The 21,127-nt window shown below is 38.9% G+C and overlaps 1 protein-coding gene across 1 annotated transcript; it reads right to left on the bottom strand.

Annotated features, from left to right (window-relative positions):
- Positions 1-3,160: 3,160 nt before the first annotated feature.
- Positions 3,161-19,760, bottom strand: LOC137280899 (monocarboxylate transporter 13-like). The gene is made up of 7 exons (XM_067812088.1): positions 19,415-19,760; positions 18,903-19,046; positions 18,230-18,472; positions 14,496-14,509; positions 4,129-4,507; positions 3,584-3,709; positions 3,161-3,357 (listed from the first exon to the last, which is right to left on the bottom strand). Exons 1-7 carry the CDS (start codon positions 19,758-19,760, stop codon positions 3,161-3,163), a joined length of 1,449 nt encoding a protein of 482 aa, XP_067668189.1.
- Positions 19,761-21,127: the final 1,367 nt, after the last annotated feature.

Genomic DNA, 21,127 nt, shown 5'->3' with positions numbered 1-21,127 from the left:
TGCAGTAGTAAAGGGTTTCGGTGTTCGAACTTGCTGTTGTGGGAATGGTGCAGGAGAAGAAAAATGGCACTCTTTTCAGCTATATTTTCCCATATCTATTCTCTGCTTTAAAATGCAAAACACGAAGCCCACGGACATGTCAACCTGCAACCCGGACATGTCTGCGTGTCATGCAGCGTGTCCTGTGCGTCGCCAACGCCATCAGCGCATTATTTCTTGGTTGATAATGTTTACATGCCTGATGCGACTTTTAATATCTTATATTCATTAGAAAGAGCATTTCAATTCGCTTCTGACGGTGTATGGCATGAGCATCAGCGACGTTGAGCAAAGACGCTAGGCATGTCCGTATGTAGTGTCGCATGTTAGTTCCTTCGCGACGGCGCCGGTACCGGAAGTAGACTTTCGTTCTAATTTCGTTCTCCCTCTTTGGATTTCTGATATCTATGATTCATTTGAAAGGTCTTTCCATGGGGTTTCTGGCGATGCATAACATGCACATCTGCAATGCTGTGCACAGCTGCAACCGTCTGCATATAGTGCCGCTTTTCTATCCCGCTTGACTTCCGCCGCCGACTCATGTCGACCCCGCCAATAACTCCTTATAATTTCTCTTTCCTTTGGGGGATCCTTAACATCTATAGTGCATGTGGAAGCCCATGGAAATGGGCTTCAAGACGACGTATAACAAGCCCATGTGCACTGGCATGTCAAAAAAGGCAAGTGTGGCAGAAATGGACCGTGAAGTCCCCCAGAGGCAGTGACGACTGCCAAGACGCTCCATGGACAGAAGTGGACCAAGGAGGGAGGGACGACAGAGGTTTTGTATACATGCATTATATTTTCATGTGTCAGCTGCAGAATAGTGGTAGAAGTAGCACCACACAAGGCAGACTGGTAGACATGCATTAGAGTTTTATGTAATAACTGTGGTAAAGTGGTAGAAGTGGGGCCACACATGGCAGAATGGTAGACATCCAATACAGTTTTATGTAATAACTGTGGTATAGTGGTAGAAGTAGCACCACACATGGCAGAATGATATACCTGCTTTCGAGTTTTATGTAACAACTGTGGTATAGTGGTAGAAGTCACACTACACATGGCAGAATGGTAGACATGTATTAGATTTTCATGTGTCAACTGCAGAATAGTGGTAGAAGTAGCACCACATATGGCAGAATGGTAAACATGCATTAGAGTTTTATCTAATAACTGTGGTAAAGTGGTAGAAGTAGGGTCACACATGGCAGAGCGGTAGACATGCATTAGATGTTTATGTACTAACTGTGGTATAGTGGTAGAAGTCACACTACACATGGCAGAATGGTAGACATGTATTAGATTTTCATGTGTCAACTGCAGAATAGTGGTAGAAGTGGGGCCACACATGGCAGAATGATATACATGTATTATATTTTCATGTGTCAACTGCAGAATATTGGTAGAAGTAGCACCACACACAACAGCATGGTAGATATGCATTAAGGTTTTATGTACTAACTGTGGTATAGTGGTAGAAGTCACGCTACACATGGCAGAATGGTTGACATATATTATATTTTCATGTGTCAACTGCAGAATAGTGGTAGAAGTCACGCTACACATGGCAGAATGGTATACATATAGTATATTTTCATGTATTGATGGTGTAACTTTGCAAGATGATTGACAAATGTGAGTAAGATACAAAAAGAAAACATCCACTCTAACCGAAGAGGCTAAAATACACATGAATCCATAAACATATATATATTCCTCATTTCACAATACAATTATACATATCGTGCAGACAAACACGATACACCCACCCATGAGAGATCCTATCCAAGACAGTCCTTTCTTCATGTTTGAGAGTCCACCAAAACACATACTGGCAAAAACCCAACTGACGACCGAATCATCTTGACAGTATCATTTGTTTTGTTTGCCAATTGATTTGATGTCAGGATGTCAGTCAGATAGATAAAAGTCAGAATAAAAAGGTAGGATATCGTATTTTCATTTGTTTTTGGATTTGTATGAGAATCTCAAGGTGTTGAAACGTTTATGTGTTAAGCATCTGTAACATTTCTATATTACCTGACGATTGTGCGTTCTAAAGAAAATTGAAAAAACAATCCATAAGAATACGAAGAATAAGAATACTTCCATAATAATTGGCAAACCAGGATTGAGTGACAAGTGTGTCCGTTTTGGTCTAAACAGAATGAATAGAAAATTATTTTGTACTCTTAGGTCCAATTAAAAGTATGTATGTTTAAAGTTTGTACTACGTTTACTTTCCCTTTCATAAATGATAAACATATTCTCATAGATATGCCCTAATCAACCGCTAACCTGATTCCAGAATATCGTGTATGCTCATCTTGGACGGTGTTCACCGTAATTACTATAATTTATGTGTTATGCTTTAGTCGGTGGAATGTTCAAAGAATTGTTTGTATTGGGGTCTGAAGCTGTCGTGATTTTGTTGTACGAGAGAAAATACAACTTCCTGACCAAAAGCTTACAAAATAAATCCTAAACATTTTCAAGAACCACGCGCTTCCCTTTCGTTAGAAAACTAGATCTACTGTTAAGGTTTTAGTTGAGTAAAGGGCTTTCTATAAATAAACAAATAATGCAATCAAATCAAGAAGTGACCAGCCACCCTCGTTATTAATGTAAACGAGGGAGTGCCAAGGAATTATGCGCTTTACAATTTCAGTGCAGTAAGAGTGATTGAGTGAGTGAGTTAAGAGTTATAGTCACGGTGGGAGTAGTTCAGCCACATCATGACTTCAGTGAATTAAGAACACACACCTTTGTGCTGAAACCGTTTCCATGAAGTTCTAATATATAAACACAAGTTCCTATGTTGTAAAAGAAGTGGCAACTTATTTCCAGAAACCAATAATGACAGTACAAAACTAATATAACTAATATTAATAGTTTAGTGCTATTATCTATGGCCTCACCTACAGCTAAATCTGTGGATTAAGCTTCTTTTTAAGCAGATATACTTTGTCCAAATTAGATCCTATTGCTTATCACACACTGAGTTGTGTAATGTATCTCTTTCTGCTGCACGACGAAGGACATTGGTTAATTCCAAGTCGCAACATGCACCGAAGTAGTGAATCACCACACATCAATATACACTGGTAGTATCGTCAGTTCAGCAGGTAGTGTTGTCTGGACTGAACGCCACGTTATCAACACCAGGAACCACAGCCTTTGTAGGCAGTCGTCCAGAAGTGCAAAAGGTCTTCCGTGTTTGCATTATCGATAAAATAATACAAACTGTTGTCACTGCGAAAGCTATTCCAGCGGTGTAGAATGGGTTTTCCTTCCCAAATATCGTTGCTAAGTAACCTGAAATATTAACAGAACTTCAGGCCAACAGTTGCCTCAAAAAGCTCTCATGAAGATGTCGTTACTGCTACTTCAGTGTCCGACTGTCCAAAGTGTATCTGTCCCAGTCATCAATTCTAACAACAGTTGGAATATGGTAGACTGCAGCGTTTAGCAACACTTAGTAAGTAACTCCCTTGATGGAGATTTCAACATTTTCACAAGGATGCCTTTCACTGAAACTTACTTTGTACTGGTGGTCCGAGGAATGAGCCTAATCCTTCACACATCATGTTCATGCCAAATACTCTCGGCAAATTATCAAGACCGAACAGTTCCACAGTCACTAGCAATATAATGCCCATCCAACCTCCTGAAATATGAAAGTAAGTGAATAATCAGATGATTGAATTGAGAAGGTTGGCAACAAATTGTTTTAGAGGCATTTTAGAAGTTGCTGAGCTAAAGGTAAAGGAACATGTTTTATGGATGATCAACTGCTTTATCTTTTTCTTTACAGCGTTGAGGGGACCAATTAATGGAGGATTAGTGACGGAAGCCAGAGATAAGGGTCGAATTGGTAAGTAGAAATATACCCTGATCCTTATGGAAGGGTTGTGTCTGCGGATGTGAATAGCTTCTGCAGAATGGAGTCAGTAGAACCGAAGCGTCGCCATTGTGAAAAAAAAGAAGTTGATCATCCATAAAACTTGTTCCTTCACCTTAAGGTTTGCAATGAGCTTGTTTTACGTTTATAGGTACTTTCTTATAATCTGTTGGAAACCATCTTACCTATAGCCAGTCCATTTACAGCGCTACTAATGTGGAGGGTCACGGGACCGTCACAGAGTGGGACAATCAGGTTTGAGATACCAACAAGACATCCCGAAAATACCAGTATGTATTTTGTTGACTGTGTATTCACCATGGCTATTCCACAGAATAGAACACGCCCTAACATGCTGCCATATCCAGAAGATGAAACAATGAGCGCAGCTTCCGATGACGTCATGCTGAATGGTGATGCTGTCACGTAGTCAGGAAGAAAAGTTGAGAAAGTGAAGTAACCAAAGCCGAAGGGCAACTGAGCAATGGAAAAAGCAAGTGCTCCTGGCAAACGATGTATTTTGAAACAGTTGATTACAGTCTCCCTCACAGAGGACCTTGGACAGTGAGCATCTCCTGAAAATATATCATGAACAAGTACAGCAAGTGATGATAACATTGTAAATTTACAGCGTTCTCAGGTTGATACTAACCTAATTGAAGGTGACGTCTTCACAGGATGATGATAGCCCTTCAGCCCATGATTGACTCCAGGAGTCTCGATTGTGCTCTATATTAATCAAGACGTGTGTGTGCGACATAATTATGGTCTGTGCTTAAAAGCATCTATACACGAATGCTATCAATAAGATCATGGGTATTGTACCTAACAGTCTCTGAGTGTATTCCTGTCCTCACACCGCGTACACTAAATCATGAAAAGACTCTCCTCGAATCCTTCACTTTGAGAAATATTTATAGTCGTTGTTCTTCTAATGTTATGGGACGTACTACTGATGGAAAAGTATCATTGATATGCCCTATTCTGGAGTGGGTGAGTCTAGTTGCCGCACTCAGCAATCTTCAAGCTATATAGCGGCGGTCTGTAAATAATCGAGTCTGGACCAGAGAATCCAGTGATCACAATACGAGCATCGATCTGCGCAATTGGGAACCGATGACATGTCTCAACCAAGTCAGCAAGTCTGACCACATAATCCCGTTAGTCACCTCTTACGACAAGCACAGTCGCCTTTATGGCAAGCATGGGTTGCTGAGGGTTTGTAAACTCTGTAATAATGATAATGTCGAAAATGAATTTAATTTTCTTCTTGTGTGCAACGCTTAATCTTAGAAAACAGTTTATACCACATAAATATTTCACAAACCCTACAATTCACGAATTTATTCTCCCATTGTCCAATACTAATGTTGAAATTATGAAATGTTTGTACAACGTGCGAGCCAATGTCGTAACTCTGTGGATCAATGATGTGCGTACCATGAGCCAATAACAAAAGTTGAAGTCATGAAATGTGCAGCAATGTTTGTACTACGTGCGAGCAAATACTGAAATTGTGGCCTGTGATGTATGTAGCATGGCCTATACTAATGTTGGTATCATGAAACGTGCTGTGTTACGAGCGTGTATTTTCTGTATATTTTGTTAATTAAATAATTAATTATTATTGGATCAAAACGGTTAGTGTTTTGAATAATAATTATGATGGATCACATTTCGTAGAAAAGATGGTCAGCATCTTTAGGTTTTTGGCAGCAGGTTTTCCATAAACTATCTGCCCTTGGTTTTCTACTTGTTACTTTCGGGAGACTGCTACAGCATTCTACAGTGTTGGTGATGGTCGTAAGTGCTCGAACTTTAGGGAAATGACTGAATATATATATAAAGGCTAGTTGCCACGTTGATAGACGGACATTCACTGGAGTTTACATCGCCAACAAATCCGTCAATGCCTGAATCAACATTAGCCGCTGTCAGATCGCTCGCTGTGTTACATTCTGCATAACTTCTGTTTACCTCTTGCACTAAGACTTTTGTGAGTGTGCTATATTATATTTTGTGACCCATTGCCTTATATTTTGTCTCATTTCTATTGAATTTGAAATCAGTATTGTGAAATTGACCTGTGACTTTGTATAACTTGCTCTCTTTGCCAAATAATACAAAATTTGACGTGTCTTTGTTCTGAAAGAAGGTTGTGCGAATACGACTTGTTAAACAGCGAATTATTGAATGACTCAAGTATCACAGATGATGTTAAAACTAGCATGTAATTATGACACTATTTTATTTACAAACACAATACAATATAAAAACAGGCCATTAGTCACCAAGAACTGAAGGTAGACCACATACCAGGACCCATGAGACTCACAGTACCTTTGCTACCTGCATGGACCCGAGCTGGATTTACACCATCAGTAGTTATATAGTGGGGGTTCTGTTACAGGGTACCCTACAGGTTTATTTTGGTTTAATTCTGCTCTGAGCACCCAGTAAAATTATCCCCCGAGCATGTAAGGCATCTTTCTATGTTCCCCCTACAGCTGAAAATGGAACTCTCCAGCATAAGCATGTCGCTTGTGTCGTACACGTGGACGTGTTTTCTATGGCCTTGTACACGTCCTCTGTATGAATTTCCATTTACAAAGAAACAATTCACATAGATTGACCCATATTCTGTCATAAGTTTATTACAATAAAAGTAGTACATAAAGTACTTAGACAGATTGAGGATGCTAACCCCCACATTAACAGGTTGATTCAATCTAATGCGACCTTTAGTCATATGTACCTTGTTTACCTAGGTTCTGCTTAGTTTGCACATAGTTTGTAACTAGTTTTCTATTGTTACGAATGTGTATTTTCTGTAACACGTCACAATATAATTCTGGACTCACAAAAGTCCAGAAACTCTCAGCACTGTGGCCACTCTGTCAAAAAGGATTTGACAAAAATAAGCATGCAGCTGTTATGTATATGAGCTAAAGATGAAAAAATGTTTTTTTCGAAAACTTTTTAAACTCCCTAGCGAATTTCGTCCAGAATAAAAGTTTTGGAGGTTGTAAATGAATGAAAGATGTTAATAAGTATCACAACATAAATTTCAGCTCGTTCTCACTTGACACCGCTAACTGACAGCGATTTTAAAAAATCTCGCCCATGGTTGAAAAACATTTTGGCCAGTGGACGAGACTATTTACTTTCACTCAAAATACAAGTTTTTTCATGTTTTGCAGTTTTTAAATAAATGAAAGTATATTTATTAATGTCGTGACACGAAATTCAGCTTACTTTGACTTAATTCTGCTAATTTAGAGCGATTTAAAAAAATGTCACCCATGGGCGAAAAACATTTGGCCCGTGAGTGATACTATTTACTGCACCCTTTTCCGTGTTTTTAAGGTTGTAAATGGATGAAAGTATGTTCATAGGTATCATGACACAAATTTCAAATGATTTTTTTATTAATTTCGTTACTTTTGAGCGATTTAACAAAATCTCACCCATGGGCGAAAAACGTTTTGGCCCATGGGCGAGACTATTTCCTGTAACTCCGTGTATATTTTTTCACATGTTTTAGGGGCAGTAAATCAATGAAAGTACATTTTTGAGTATCATGACAGAAATGTCAAGTCATTTTGACTTAATGCCGCTAAATGAGAGCGATTTTGAAAAATCTTGGGCATGGGCGAGAATATTTACTTTCACTCAAAATACATTTTTTCCATGTTTTGCAGGTTAGAAATGAATGCAAATATATTTATGAGTGTCATGACTCATTTTGAATCAATTCTGCTAATTGAGAGCGATTTCTAAAAATATTTCCTTTTATTCCAAATATATCTTTTCCATCTTTTGATTTGGAGGATGTAAATGAATGAAACTGCTTTAATGAGTGTCATGACACAAAATTCAACTGATTTTGCAAATTCGGGAGATTTTTGAAAAAAATATGCCAAAGTAATTAATTTTACTTCAAAATACATTTTTTCGTGTGTTTTGGAGGTTGTAAATAAATGAAGATATAATTATAAGTATCATGGCACAAAATTCATCTCATTTTGGCATAATTCCGCTAATTTCTAACAAGTACAAGAATCTGCACTGCCATTCAAAATTCATGGGTTTTTTAATTGTCTTGGAGATTGTATCATGGCAAAAGAAAAAATGAAATCACTCCGGTCTTAATTCGACTAATCTCGTTCGTGGACGAAAATATTTTCATGTGCTTGTTTTCTTTATTTTGCAAACATAATGTTTAAAAATAGATAAAATTATAATGACAAATAATTTCAGTTTAATTTAATGAGTTTAGTTTTATGTCGCACTCAGCAATATTCTAGCAATATGGCGGTGGTTTGTAGATAATCCTGCTTGGACCAGACAATCCAGTGATCAACAGCATGAGTATCGATCTGCGCAATTGGGAATCAACCAAGTCAGCGTGTCTGACCACCCGATCCCGTTAGTCGCCTCTTACGAAAAGCATAGTCGCCTTTTATGGCAAGCAGATCTTCTCCAGATCTACTCCAGATCTTCACGCGTCCTGAATGCAGAGCTTGACTTCCAGCAACATATACAGCACACTTTGAATACAAAGCCTTGAGATTCTTTGGAATTTAGGTATTCTATAAATAAAACAATATTCAAGCTATATCTATGAAGTTGTGAAAGCCCTATTCAAGAGTGACCGAACTCCAGTGGCATAAAGACTATGGTGGGACACATTAATAAACAGTGTTGTGAGATTTGTAAACTGTATTGGCTGTGTAATTAAGAAAAGAACTCAAAATACTGTCACCTTCTGTCCAGGACGTCACTCGTCACCAGTCGTGAGCTAATGGCCTTGTAAAACCCCTCACAAAGGAAACACAAAACACCAAAACTGTGTTTCTTTCTAGGTGACACACGGTATGTTGTCAAAGTTTACGTTGTTGAATACATTCTATCGTGAGCAAAACTTTACGCTTGGAGAGTGTACCTACCCAGTTTAGCATGTTTCGTTCTAATATTGTGGTCTCCATTTTTAGTAATTCCCTTTTGCCCGTCCCAGTTTTCCTTCCACCGAGGTCTTATGGGGTATTCTCCTATTTGTCAGACCAGGAATAATCTGCAACAGGGATGGCTCATTCGCTTGCTTTCTTTACCATTTGTACTAATTAACATGGGCCTCGTCATGTTTCCATCGCAACTTTGGCTGCGTTTAACAGTATTTCAGACAGTTTACTGTATCAGTCGAAATCTTACAATGAATGAATGAATGAATGAATGAAGAACAACAAGTATATGTGAATGAGTGAAAGAAATAATAAATTAAAATAATCACATATGTAAATGAATGAAAGAATAAATGATACATCACTGCCATCCCTTCCAAAAGATGCTAAAGAACGGAAAACTATCGTTAGATAACACGTGTTAACATCAGCTTGTCTCCCTGGTCAGACATAACAATTGCCAGACAGGTTAAAACAACAAACTATCTGGTTGACTGCACAGCTGCCTGTTGACGTAGCATACCCACGTCACCTAATTTTCCTGCGTAACCTTCTTCTACATCACCATCCTAAATATAAGAAGCACAGAGCACAGAGGGCCGTAACCACTGTAACCACTGAACCGTGGCGTCTCACTCTTCCCAAGTTCCCAAGTGCAGGTGTCCTTCTCTGCTTTTTCTATTATTCTTTAAAACATCTAACAAGCTCAAAGCATGCAACTTTTAACTAAAATGTGATGTTATACATATCATAAAAGTGTTTTTTTTTAAATGTATTATTCAGTTGATAAATTACCATTTTATGATACATATATGTATGACATGCTGGACAGGTATTGGGCATTTTGTGTTCATTTACCATTGCCATTTTCATAATGCATAAAAAAGACACTCATTAATCTATCACTGAGTTTTGTTATTCTTTCACTCCGACATGGTTGCGAAATCCCCTGTGATCATAGTATATGGACTCTCCCATACTAAATTCACCTAATCCTGAGAGATCAAACAGGCATGACATACCCACATCACCTAATTGATTTTCCGTACCTATCGAGTAGAAAAGACATAAAATGTAGGACACTAATGGGAATGAGTCTTGTAGGGAGTACCCTCACTCTCACAAACCCAAATTCAAAAGGAGGAAAATAGAAAACAGGAAGAAACGTTTGGAAATAGAAATAGAAAAAGAAATGGAAATGAAAAGGTTTGAGATGGTGAAAGAAATACAATTGAAGAAATTACAAGTTGACAGAAAAAAATTCCCTGAAAAAACTCGAAAACCCTTCCCAACCTTCAGATACCTCACATGACATTGCAAGGCATGCTAGGCTTGTACCCCCTTTTAATGAGAACGAAGTAGAGAAGTATTTTGTACATTTTGAGAAAGTTGCTGAAAATATCAAGTGGCCCAGGGAGTCATGGACTATGCTATTGCAAACTGTTCTGAAGGGTAAAGCTCAGGATTCTTATTCAGCCTTGTCAATACAACAAAGCTCAGATTATGATCTTGTCAAGAAAACACTTTTCAAAGCTCATGAGTTAGTGCCTGAGGCTTATCGTCAGAAATTCAGAAATGCTCACAAAAGGGACAATGAGACTTTTTGTAGAGTTTGCTAGAGAAAAGGAAACATTGTTTGATAGGTGGTGTGGGTCCAAGGAGGTCACAGGTTTGAGACAGTTAGTATTGATGGAAGATTTCAAGCAGAGTATCCATTCTGACCCTCAGACTTATTTGGATGAACAAAAGGTTGATGACTTACATAAGGCAGAAATGTTGGCAGATGATTATTGTTTGATTCACAAGAATTCTTTTAAGTTTGAGTCACGAGAGTTTTTTTAAGTCTCCGGGTTATACAAAGTTTTCTGGCCAAAAGGGCTTTACCCCGGTTAAGACTTCAGGACATGCAGGTTACAGTGGTGTTTGAACAGGTTCAAATTCTAGTGGCAAGCAGTCACATACTTTTCAGTCTAAGCCTAAGACTACCAGTGGTTCTGATCCTGTTTGTGCATGTTGTAAGAAGCCGGATCATTTGATTTCTGCATGTTACAAACTCCAGTTTAGAAATCAGGCTACAGGTTCCCCAAATGCTTTTGTGTCCATCGCACCTAAGCCTTTCTTTCCAGGTGGTTCTGAGGAGAGTTTTGTGTGTGAGAGTAGTTCGGAAGGAGTTTTTGCCCTTTGTTTCTAAGGGTTCTGTGTCACTTATGGGAGATAATTCAACCCCATGGCCCATTATTATCTTGGGGGATACTGGAGCTTTTCAGTCTCTGATTTTGAAGGATATTTTGCATTTTTCTGATGAGTCTTTAGCTATCCCAGACGTTTTGCTTCAGGGTATAGGTGGCAATTTTCTGCTCCTCTCCATTTTGTCAGTTTGACTTCAGATTTCAGGTGAGGTGAAAGTTGGTGTTTTTGACTCTCTCCCAGTACTGGGTGTCGGTTTGTTCATCGGTAATGATCTTATAGGGGGAAAAGTTGGTGCTGATCCAATTGTCACTGTTTCGCTGAAGAGTTCAGTTAGTACAGAAAAGTTGGAGGATGAATTTCTGGGTATTTTTCCTTCCTGTACAGTGACTCGTTCAATGTCGAAAGGCATTTCTTCCAAGACTTCTTTGCAGAATGATTCCATTTATAATTCATCAGGTACATTCATGGATCATTCTTTGTGTGAGGTGGTGACAGCTGACTTATCTTCAAAGAGTAGTAGCTCTTTTTGAGGATTTTGAAATGCAGAAGTAGACTAGTAAGGCTGTTTCTTTTGAGGAGGTTATCAAGGTTCCAGTTTGTTATTACTACAAGGATGATGTTCTGATGAGGAAATATAGGTCGTTGGATGTTCCCGCGGAGGATGAATGGAAATTGTACCATCAAATTGTGGTACCGAAATTATTTCAATAACATATACTTTCATTGGCACATGAAAGTCCCATGGCAGGCCATCGTGGTGTAAACAAAACTTGTGAGAAAAGTTTGGCACATTTCTTTTGGCCAAGTTGAGACAAGATGTGGCTGAAGTTTGAAAGACCTGTCATGCATGCCAAATTGTTGGAAAACCAAATCAGAAAATTCCTCCCACTCCCTTGAAACCAATACCGGCTTTTGAGGAACCTTTCAGTAGAGTTATTATTGATTGTGTTGGTCCGCTACCTAAGACTAAGTCTGGTAATCAATACTTACTCACAATCATGTGTGCTTCTACCAGATTTCCTGAAGCCATTTCGCCTCGTAGGATTGTTGCTCCTGTGGTCGTCAAGGCATTGATCAAGTTTTTCACCTTAGTTGGTTTGCCAAATGTTGTTCAGTCTGATCAGGGCTCAGACTTTATGTCTAGGGTGTTTCAACAACCTATGTTCCAGTTAGGTATTAAGCAAGTTAAGTCTAGTGCTTATCATCCAGAGTCACAGGGAGCTTTAGAAAGGTTTCATCAAACTTTGAAGAATATTGTTTTGAGACAGAGAAAGATCGGGATGAAGGTGTTTATTTGTTGTTGTTTGCTGTCAGAGAGTCAGTTCAAGAAAGTTTAAGGTTTAGTCCCTTTGAGCTTGTATTTGGTCACTGTGTGCGTGGGCCACTAATACACTTAAAAGAACAATGGCTCAATGACAGACCTGAGATCAATCTCTTAGACTATGTGTCTACATTTAGGGACAGACTATCAAAAGCAAGTGATTTGACCAGAAAAAAACTTGAAAGTTTCACAAGAAAAAATGAAGCTAAACCATGACAGAAAGTCAAAAGAGAAAAATTTTACTTGTGGTGAGAAAGTGTTAGTTTTGCTTCCCATTTCTGGTCAGCCACTGAGCGCAAGATGTCAAGGTCCATATGTTGTTGATCAAAAGGTTAGCAGCACAGACTATGTCGTCCTGACGCCTGGTCGTCGTAAACAAAAGAGATTGTGTCATGTCAACATGATTAAGAAATATCAGGACAGGTCAGAAACCAAACATGTCAATTGTATTGCTACACTCTCCCCAGTTACTGATTGTACTAAAGACAATTGTGAAAATGTTGACAACATTGATGATTGTGTTAGCAATGTGAAGTTTGATGATCTTAGTGATAATGCTTCATTATCATAAGTTGAGAAATTCTGATGTGGTAGCTCAACTTGATGAGAAACTATCACATTTATCCCCAGAGCAGAAAGTTCAGATGTCAGATTTAATTTATGAGTTCTCTCACTTATTTCCTGATGTTGTTAGCCATGATATGGATGTAGCTGATGCTGTGCCTGTAAAACAACAGCTTTATCGGATGAATCCAGTGAAACGTGAAATTATGTGGAAAGAGGTGAAATCAATGCTGAACAATTACATTATTGAACCCAGTGACAATCTGTGGAGTTAACCATGTGTCCTTATGCTGAAGAGTGGAGGTGGTTGGCGCTGCTGTGCTGACATGAAAGCTGTCAATGCACTCTCACGAACTGACTCGCATCCTATTCCGAGAGTGGAGGTTTGCATTCATCGCTTTGGTCAAGCTAAGTATATAAGTACGTTTGACTTACTGAAGGCAGAAAAGGAAACTCACAAACTGTGCAACGAAAATATCGGCATTCGCTACACCAGATAGACTGTATCAAGACAAGGTGATGCCGTTTGGTCTGAAGAACGCTCCAACGACATTCCAGAGACTCGTCAACAATGTCACATCAGACCTTGATCGTGTTGAGGCTTACATGGATGATGTCATCGATTACGACATGGATTGGGATGATCATCTTAAAAGGATCCATGATTTCTTTGAAAGACTGTCTGAGGTAAAGTTGACTGTGAATCTTGCCAAGTGTGAATTCGGGAAGGCACAAGTTGAATTTTAGGGCATGTTGTAGGTACAACCAGTTCATGCTAAAGTTGAAGCAATTTTACATTTTCCAGTACCTCAATCTTAATGAGAACTCATGGGATTCTTGAGTATGGCTGCCTATTACAGAAAGTTTTGTCAAAACGTCTCAGATGTTTTATCACCTTTGGGGGAAAAGGTAAAATTTCAGTGGGATGGCAGTTGTCAGACTGCATTTGAAAAAGTCAAAACCATACTCATGAATTCTCCAGTATTACAGGCACCAACTTTTCAAAAAGCATTTAAATTGCAAATTGATGCAAGTGATGTTGGTGCAGGTGCTGTCCTGATTCAAGAGGGTGGTTCAGGAATTAAACATCCAGTTTGTTATTTTTCAAAGACATTTGACAAGCACCAAAGAAACTTTTCTACCATTGAGGAAGAGACATTAGGTCTTTTGTTAGCTTTACAGCATTTTGAAGTATACCTTGGTACCCCCACTTTGCCAATTGAAGTTTTTACTAATTACAATCCCTTGACTTTTCTTCATAAAATGAAGAACTAGAACCAGAGACTTATGCGGTGGAGTTTGCCCTTGCAAGGGTTCAATCTTGTGATCAAACACATTAAAGGCAAAGACAATGTTTGTGCTGATGCACTTTCCAAGGTGTAAATGTATGATGACATGATGATGCTGTATGTATGTATGTATGTATGTATGTATGTATGTATGTATGTATGTATGTGTGTGTGTGTGTGTGTGTGTGTGTGCGTGTGTGTATGTATATGCATTTTGTCATAGTAATTTTGCAAGAAGTTTCTCATATTACTCATATTATTACATGTCATGTCATTATGTTATTATTGCTATGAAACTTTCTTTTCCTCAAGGGGAGCGTGTTACCAGTGTGTATTTTCTGTATATTTTGTTATTAAATACGTAATAATTATTATTGGGTCACAACGTTTAGTGTTTTGGATGATAGTTATTATGGTCACATCTAAAGGAGTACTTTTAGAGTTACCTCCCTTTTGAACATATGTAAACACAAGACGACGACATTGTTCTAGATCTCTCTATGGTATCGGCGATGGCCGTAAGTGCTCGAACTTTCGGGAAATGACTGCGTGTCTATATAAATGCTAGTTTGTGTGTAGACAACGGACACACGGACACAATTTGGGGTATACACATCATCGCCAACAAATCCGTCAATGCCTGAATCTTCATAGCGACCGTCAGACCACTCACTGTTTTACATTCTGCATAACTTTCATTCTCGCACTAAGACTTTGGTGAGTTTACTATCTTATATTTTGTGACCCATTGCCTTAGATTTTGTCTCACTTGTATTGTATTTGAAAGCGGTATTGTGAAATTGACCTAGTTTGTATAACTCTTTGCTAAATAACACAAAATTTTAATGTTTTAACCGTGTATTTGTTCTGTTTTCCTGGTTCACAGGGGATTTCTTACACCTTTTGTCACAGAAATTCTTAACCGAAACACTATATAGTACAAGCAAAATGCCTCTGACAAGACAACTATCGCATGACCAAGGTTTTCAAGAAGCACGGAAAAATCTCTGCACAAGAAACAAAACATCCATTTGGAATTTGTTGCGGTCAACGACACAAAATAATGCAGACTACAAAAGAATAATATATGCAAACAGCTACAAATCCAAACAGAAGAACTGCTGACCCTCTTGCCCACCAATGAGATAGCACTGATGTCAATCTCCAGCACAGTCGTGTTGCCGGCTGCAGAACAATGTGCACCTTCCAGGACTTTTATGACTGCTAGGGGAGGTTCGAGACTCATGCTGAGCAAAAAACATGATGATGTTGTCGTCTCGTGTGGAGCAAAGTGCGAATTTGTTGGTCAATATCTTGTCTAAGCTGGACGACAATGGTGACAATGAACAAGAACTTCTGGTCTCGATTTCTGAAGCGAAACAAATTAAACTGAAGTTTTGACTCAAATATCAAACTGAGTTTGACAGTTTGAAACAGCTTAAGTTTTAAGTCAGCTGCATTCTTTAAAATAAAAAAGTCCAAACAACCAAAGAAATCTGTCCACCAAACTCAGTTTGTGTACTAAGTTTGCGTTTGATTCTGATTTCCCTTCATTCAGGAAAATGCATGTTCCTGCGTTTTCTCAGATTTGAGCAAAAATTTGAACTTAAGTCAAAACTCAGACTCAGGAAGTTCGTCCACAAGACCTGGAAGCTCAGAACTCTGACCGACAGAGCAGTTGACAGACAGGCTGACGAGAAAAAGAGAGAAACGCCCCAACTAGTTTCCATGGCCAAACCCCTGGACAATCTCTACATGCAGTAGAAAACGATAGGCTCGCAGAATGCCACCGTATGAAACAAGATATTGAGGAGTTAACACCCATGCACCTGTTTCGTTGATATCATCTCCCGACATTACATAGTTGACTGGCTTGAAGGTGCCCCATCGATGTAACACAGTATGTTGGTGACTGTACATTCTTAGAGAGACTCATTTTACGGAAATTGTCGACTTATCAAGACATTCATAAAATAAGATTCCAGTTCTTTTATACATTACCAAAACCACTGTTTGTTTTGATTGGCGTTATAGTGAAAAAAAGAAAAGTTTGCAATTTCCCGGGGCATGTGGTGTTTGCTGAACATTCCACAGACCTCACAGAGACGCCATTTTGTATCTTTCATTCCAATGACGAAGGTGAATTCTTTATAATATTGTGGCATTCAGTGTAATATTTTGGTTAATTATGTCAATCCACACATCCGTTGATGTAGACACTCCAGAGAAAGTGCAGTTCTGATGGGGATCAAAGAATCTTGTTAATGCTCATCGTGATTACTATTACAAAATGTTAATGTTCGTTGAGGTACTTAATACAAAAATGGTACTGGGGGATGAGCATACCCCAGAAACCGAAAGTTCATCTTAAAGTGTGAAAAGCAGTCAAAAACTCCTAACAGGTCAAAAACTGTCAAAACTTTCGAAATAGGCAAATATCCCCGTTTCAAGACACTTTGTCTTCCCCTTTGAGACGTTGATAGTTGTAGAAAACAAATAAAAAGCATATCCATAACAGACGAAGGTGTGGCTCAGTACTGGCGGTAAATCAGTGCTATATGAAATATCTCTCAACCATGAATGGTGTTTTTCTTTTTGTAATAATGAATTACAATGCCATATGTAATTTGATGTTTACCCAGTTCACGATTGACCGGTTTAAGTTATTGTTCACTGTCTGTTGTTTTGTATCAACAAACTCAATGATCACTGAATTATCGCAATTAGTAGTAGGAGGAAGATTTAGCCATAATTTAGAATAGCAGATATTCCACGATGTAAAAAAAAACATGCTAGAACTAAATTAACTTTGACTTATTAACTAAATTATCCCCTATGATGATACAGCGGCTAACAGTCGCAGTTGCTAATTCACTCTACCATTCATAATAAAATAACTTTTATCTATTTAAAAAACACAGAGTTCTAAGTGTATCTTATAGTTCTACATCTTTTAAGAATTTAATGATTAAATGGCAAATAACAAAAATTGTTTCTACACTGAAATAGTGGATAATTTGTTATTGTTTTTGTTCCACGATGTAAAAAAAACATGCTAGAACTAAATTAACTTTGACTTATTAACTAAATTATCCCCTATGATGATACAGCGGCTAACAGTCGCAGTTGCTAATTCACTCTACCATTTATAATAAAATAACTTTTATCTATTTAAAAAACACAGAGTTCTAAGTGTATCTTATAGTTCTACATCTTTTAAGAATTTAATGATTAAATGGCAAATAACAAAAATTGTTTCTACACTGAAATAGTGGATAATTTGTTATTGTTTTTGTTTGAAACAGTCCCGTTTATACCCCATTATAAAGTCCTTTCAAATGGGCATGAGAGAAGTTTTTCTGGTTGTTTTGGTAAAATACAAGCCCACCAATGTAACGGTCTGGTTACATATGTAGCCGTGTTATATGTCCTGCTGCTCTGTTGTGCCAGTCACATGCATTATGGGCATACAGCTTACTCTCATGCTAAATAACGAAAGAAACAGAAAGCTGTCGCATCAAATGTCACTCTTTCTTTAACATTTGGTGACGCCTCACTGTGATACTGAGGATAAATAGTAAATGAATTGCGACGTGTGGTATATTGGGACAAACATCAATAAAATTACCTATTCCGCAATGCTTAAGGCTTATTTACAAATAACAGCTTAGAAATATAAGGTGAGTATGTGGTTATAATTGCGTTGGAGTATGTTTTCAAAAATATCATCAGTCACGGTTTTCAATTTTTTTCAAACAGCTTTTAACCTTTCTTTCGATCTCTTGTGTTTTTAACTGTTGAAATTACACAGAAATGGAGTTATCGTTCTTGTTTAAGGTATCTATAAGACGTTATTTTGTGCTTATATATGTAAGAGTGTTATACTAGGCGTTGCTGCTGGTGTTGTGCCATGAATGATATTTTGGATAAATAGCAAATGGATTTACACGTGTTGTATCACCTTTCCTGTTCCTCGGAGCTATCCAGAGAGCACATGGTAAGAAATGCATTGTCAGTGCCCCATTCATGAGAAATGTACCCCTCCATCCCATATTCTCGGCAACAGCAGCAGAGAGTGGCGGCCAAGACAACATTCCTATCGCTATCCCCGTTACTGCTATACCAACGGCTACTGGTCGCCATTTTGAAAACTGTCTGTTGACGTGGACCATACCGGTGGCGTAGGCGAGGGACACACCAATTCCTGTCAGGGAATGAGTGCCATATATATACATCTTATTGGTTTGATATGACTGACAGCAATGCATTTCACAGGGAGCATTACAGTATATGTATATGATTTTGCGATGTACTACGGATCCACGTGAAACAGTCAGCATCGTTTTAAAGAAGAGTCATGAGAAGATGAGACGGTTTGATCATTACAATATTCCCCGTTACAAGGGACAAGACAACGTTTAAACAACCGTGTGACGACGGCTTGTAGATAATCGAGTCTGGACCAGACAATATTGATACTGACTGATAAGGCAAGCGAATGTCTACTATACAATGTGAGTGAGCGGGTTTAGCTTAAGGTCACAATCAGAAATTGTCTAGGTTAGTCATCAAAGGCATCGTCATGATCGTATTGACGGCAGTTTATGAAACACGTGTCTTTTCACTACACGTACCAGGAAGAATGCCGAGGGTGAAGTACAGCAGGTATATGTTGTTCATCTGACTGCCAATGGTATAACCAAGTACAGCGAGTACTCCTCCAGTTGCAGTGGTGAGACGACCCCCGAGATTTTCAATTAATAGCGTTCCAAAAATACCTGGAAAACATGAGTGTATTAGCAAGATGATTGGTATATGTCAGCAGGATAAAAAGAAAACATCCACTCCATCTGAAGCTCCTAAAGCTAACACACACACACACACACACGCGCGCGCGCGCGCGCGTATGTATGTATGTATGTATGTATGTATGTATGTATGTATGTATGTATGTATGTATGTATGTATGTATGTATGTATGTATGTATGTATGTATGTATGTATGTATGTATGTATGTATGTATGTATGTATGTATGTGTAGACAGACAGACAGACAGGCAGATAGATAGCTAGATAGATAGATAGATAGATAGATAGATTATTACTATATTATTGTTACTATATACATAATGATATTTATCGTACAGGCAAACACAATACATCCACCATTGAGAGATCCTATCCAAGACAGATCCCACTCCGTGGTGCCAAGAGGTTCCTTCATGTATGTGTACATTACTCCGTATGAGTTCGAGAGTCCACCAAAACACATATTGGCAAAAACAGAGCTGACGACCGCACCAATTTGCCAGTATCGCGTGTTTTGTTTGGCCGTTGATTTTTCATTTGATCTGTTGGGAGGCTCCTCCTCCGTACTGTTGCCGTGATAAATGGCGTTCATATTTTCATTGTCGCATCCAGAGACGTCTCTCCCTTCAAGACCAACATGTTTGGTGCCATAGCTCCCATTACTATCTTCACCTGGCGGCATCGTGTGATGTCAGTTTTGAAATTGCTATGTCGCAAATAGCCCCCAACAACTTGAGGTTTTTAATATTTAAATCCAGCCCTCCACTGAGAAGGGAAGCAGTATATCAACTAGATCAAACTGGAGTACCGAATTCTTGTCACGCACGTAAGTGACCAAACACAATATCGTTGGCACAAGACATTCTTGGGTGGTGGTGGTGTTGGGGTGGTGTGTGTGGGGGGTGGGGGGCGGGGGTGGGTGGGTTAATGTATCCCTTGGACGATTTAATTTGTAATTATGATTTGGTTGGTAGACCTTGTAAATAAAAAAACTCTTTTAAAACTGAAACTTATCAACGAATGTTATGCAAACCCGTCGCTATTTAATTCTGTCCAAGATGAGGAAGACCTAGAGTCACCACACCTCCCAAAGATCGGTTCATCCGGGTAACCAACCTACGTGACCTCCATCGTACCGCCCGGGACACAGCACAAGAACAGTTTGGAGTCCGATCAGACAATTAGGGACTGTCTCCGAGAAGTAGGAATACGTGCCAAACGTCCAGAGGTTGCTCCCTCCTTGACACGACTACATCGACGTCGACGAGTGAGATGTGTAACACGATGCTGCCATGGAACCTGGCAAACTGGAGGCGCATATGGTTTAGCGATGAATCCTGTTATCTGCCGTGATGGTAGAGAAAGTGTCTGCAGACGACGTCATGAACGTTTTGCTCCTAACAGCATCAGACAGGTGGACAGATTCAGTGATGAAAGTGTTATGGTGTGGGGAGAGATCTCATACACCTGCAAATCGGAACTTGTGCTTGTCCAAGGCAATCTGACGGTCAATTGATACATCGACCAGAATCTCCCTCCGCACGTCCTTCACATTGCTGACCGTTAAAGGCAGCTCTTCCAACAGGCTAGATCCCACACAGCACGTGCCACCATGGACCAATAACAACATCAATACCCTTCCCTGGCCCTCCAGATCCCCGGATCTAAACCCAATCGAACAACTTCACTTTGACAAACGTTGACCTTTCTGACCCAACACTGCCGCTGTTACAGGTCATTAGCTCCCTCCCTCTGCAAGCTGTCAACTTTCTGCTGTTTGTTTTGTTGACAATTACATAGACAGATTCTTTCATACAAGTGCATAAAATCGGTGATTTACAATGTGGTTAGGTTGTCTGACAAAACATCCACTTGCAACATTTGAGATCGATTGGATCATTGGATGAAGAGTTATTTACAAAAACACCCCGGATCCACATGCATTTCATGCCAAACTAACTTCAGTTTTAAAGAGCAAAATGGAAAAGAAATGGATATATTTCATTTGTTTGTGCGATGTTCGTTATGATACTTTCACTTACAACATAC

Source organism: Haliotis asinina, chromosome 4 (assembly GCF_037392515.1).
Source record: "Haliotis asinina isolate JCU_RB_2024 chromosome 4, JCU_Hal_asi_v2, whole genome shotgun sequence".
Classification (NCBI taxonomy): Eukaryota; Metazoa; Mollusca; class Gastropoda; order Lepetellida; family Haliotidae; genus Haliotis; species Haliotis asinina.
The sequence above is the reverse complement of the archived record's forward strand: the minus strand, read 5'-3'. Positions and strand labels throughout refer to the sequence as shown.